At 44.8% G+C, this 1,800-nt stretch overlaps 1 protein-coding gene across 1 annotated transcript; it reads left to right on the top strand.

The window, feature by feature from the left end:
* The first annotated feature begins 364 nt into the window (after window positions 1–364).
* On the top strand, window positions 365–1,336 carry LOC147736685 (olfactory receptor 6Q1-like). Its single transcript, XM_086952667.1, has one exon. It carries the CDS (start codon window positions 365–367, stop codon window positions 1,334–1,336), a length of 972 nt encoding a protein of 323 aa, XP_086808793.1.
* The last annotated feature ends 464 nt before the right edge of the window (window positions 1,337–1,800 follow it).

The following is a 1,800-nucleotide window of genomic DNA, read 5'->3' as shown; positions in this document are numbered from 1 at the left end:
GTGAAGCACAATACAAAAGAACAATACACAAACAATAATCATATAAATATTTGTACCACATTCATACTAAGGGGTATTTCAATCATACTCTCAACACCAATCATACAACTACCAGTCTGACAGAACAAAAAAACTTTTTTTTGATTTATGTACAATTCCTATACAAGAAACCTTAGATTCTTATTTTTGCATATAACTCTCTTAAATCAGAAAAGATTTTTCAGTTTTCTTAAGGTTTCCACGTAAAAAACGTGATCTGGGAAGGTCTACGCATTTCTGTATCTGAATCAGGTCTTTGTGTCCCCAGTGCTTATTCCTCTGACTTACTGCTTATCTAACCCTGCAGATGGACCCGCCACCACGGATGAGTACAGCCAATCAAACCACAGTGACAGAATTTATCCTTGTCGGTTTCCCCACCAGCTGGGGGTGCCAGATCTTTCTCTTCCTGGTTTTCCTACTCATCTATATTTTGACAGTCACAGAGAACGTCATCATTGTCTTTCTTGTATGTTGTGACTACCGCCTTCACAAACCAATGTATGTCTTCCTGGTCAACCTGTCTATCATAGAAATAGGGTACATATCTGTGACCCTGCCAAACCTGCTGGTGAACATGCTCTCTGGAAGAAAGAACATTTCCTACACTGCCTGCATCTCACAGTTGTACATCTTTACATTCCTGGGAGCAACGGAGTGCTTTCTGCTGGCAGCCATGGCCTTCGATCGCTATGCGGCCATCTGCAACGCGCTGCGCTACCAAGCCATCATGACCAGAAATGTGTGTGCACGGCTGGCAGCATGCTGCTGGTTGACTGGCTTCTTCACTCCGGTCTTGCCCATCCTATTTCTGTGCCTACAGACTTTTTGTGGCCCCAACATCATCAACCACTTTTTCTGTGATGCCTCGCCGCTTCTGAGACTGTCATGTAGCGACACCCATGTCAAACAGCTTGTGGACTTCTTGGTGTCCATGGTTGTGCTCCTCCTCTCCCTGCTGGTGATTGCGTTGTCGTATGGGAGCATCATTACCACCATCATGGCGATTCCTTCCACGACTGGACGATTGAAGGCCTTCTCCACCTGCACCTCCCATCTGACAGTGGTCTTCATCTTTTATGGGACAATGGTCTTCATGTACATTAGGGTCACCAATCTATCTTCCCAGGACATGAACAAGGTGGTGTCAGTCTTTTACTCTGTGGTCATTCCCTTCTTTAACCCCATGATATACAGTTTGCGAAACAAGGAGGTAAAGCAGGCGTTCTATAGAGTATTTCTTAGAAGATCAAGATGTTCAATAAATTTCAGACTCCTTACTTCAGCTGCAAAGTAGCAACACAACATCTTTCTTAAATAACAGCAAGAGTTGGGGTTTAGTTATAGAAGTAAACAAGCTATATCCCCCACTCTACACACAATATACCAATGCCCATGATCTGGACGTCTCACTCTTCTTTCTTGACAGGGTATGCAGTAACCAAAGCAACAGATTCTGGAACCTGATCAGGACCTTTGGCAGAAGGACCAGGTGCTGAAAGTCAAGGAGGACAGCAATAGCATCCATGATGTTGATATGAAAGGGAAGGATGAGAAGGTAGCAGTGACCAACAAGAGAGACACCAAAGCTGGAAGCCGTAGGTGGCTGCCATCAGGCTGATGCAGTCACCCACAGAATGCTTGCTGTTTCCATCTTGTTGATTGCCTTGAAGGTAACTGAGCAGGAGGTGGCTATAAGCATGGCTATAGGCCTGCTGCTGTCAGCTTTCCAATGTCCAATCTACAGCCTATGACTCTCCC

The sequence above is a fragment of the Lissotriton vulgaris genome, chromosome 1_2 (assembly GCF_964263255.1).
Source record: "Lissotriton vulgaris chromosome 1_2, aLisVul1.2, whole genome shotgun sequence".
Classification (NCBI taxonomy): Eukaryota; Metazoa; Chordata; class Amphibia; order Caudata; family Salamandridae; genus Lissotriton; species Lissotriton vulgaris.
Note: the sequence above shows the minus strand (reverse complement) of the source record. Positions and strands in the feature narration are given on the sequence as shown.

Bases quoted from the DNA above. Each gene is read 5' to 3' on its own strand.
- LOC147736685 (XM_086952667.1), top strand. From the start codon at position 365: ATGAGTACAGCCAATCAAACCACAGTGACAGAATTTATCCTTGTCGGT.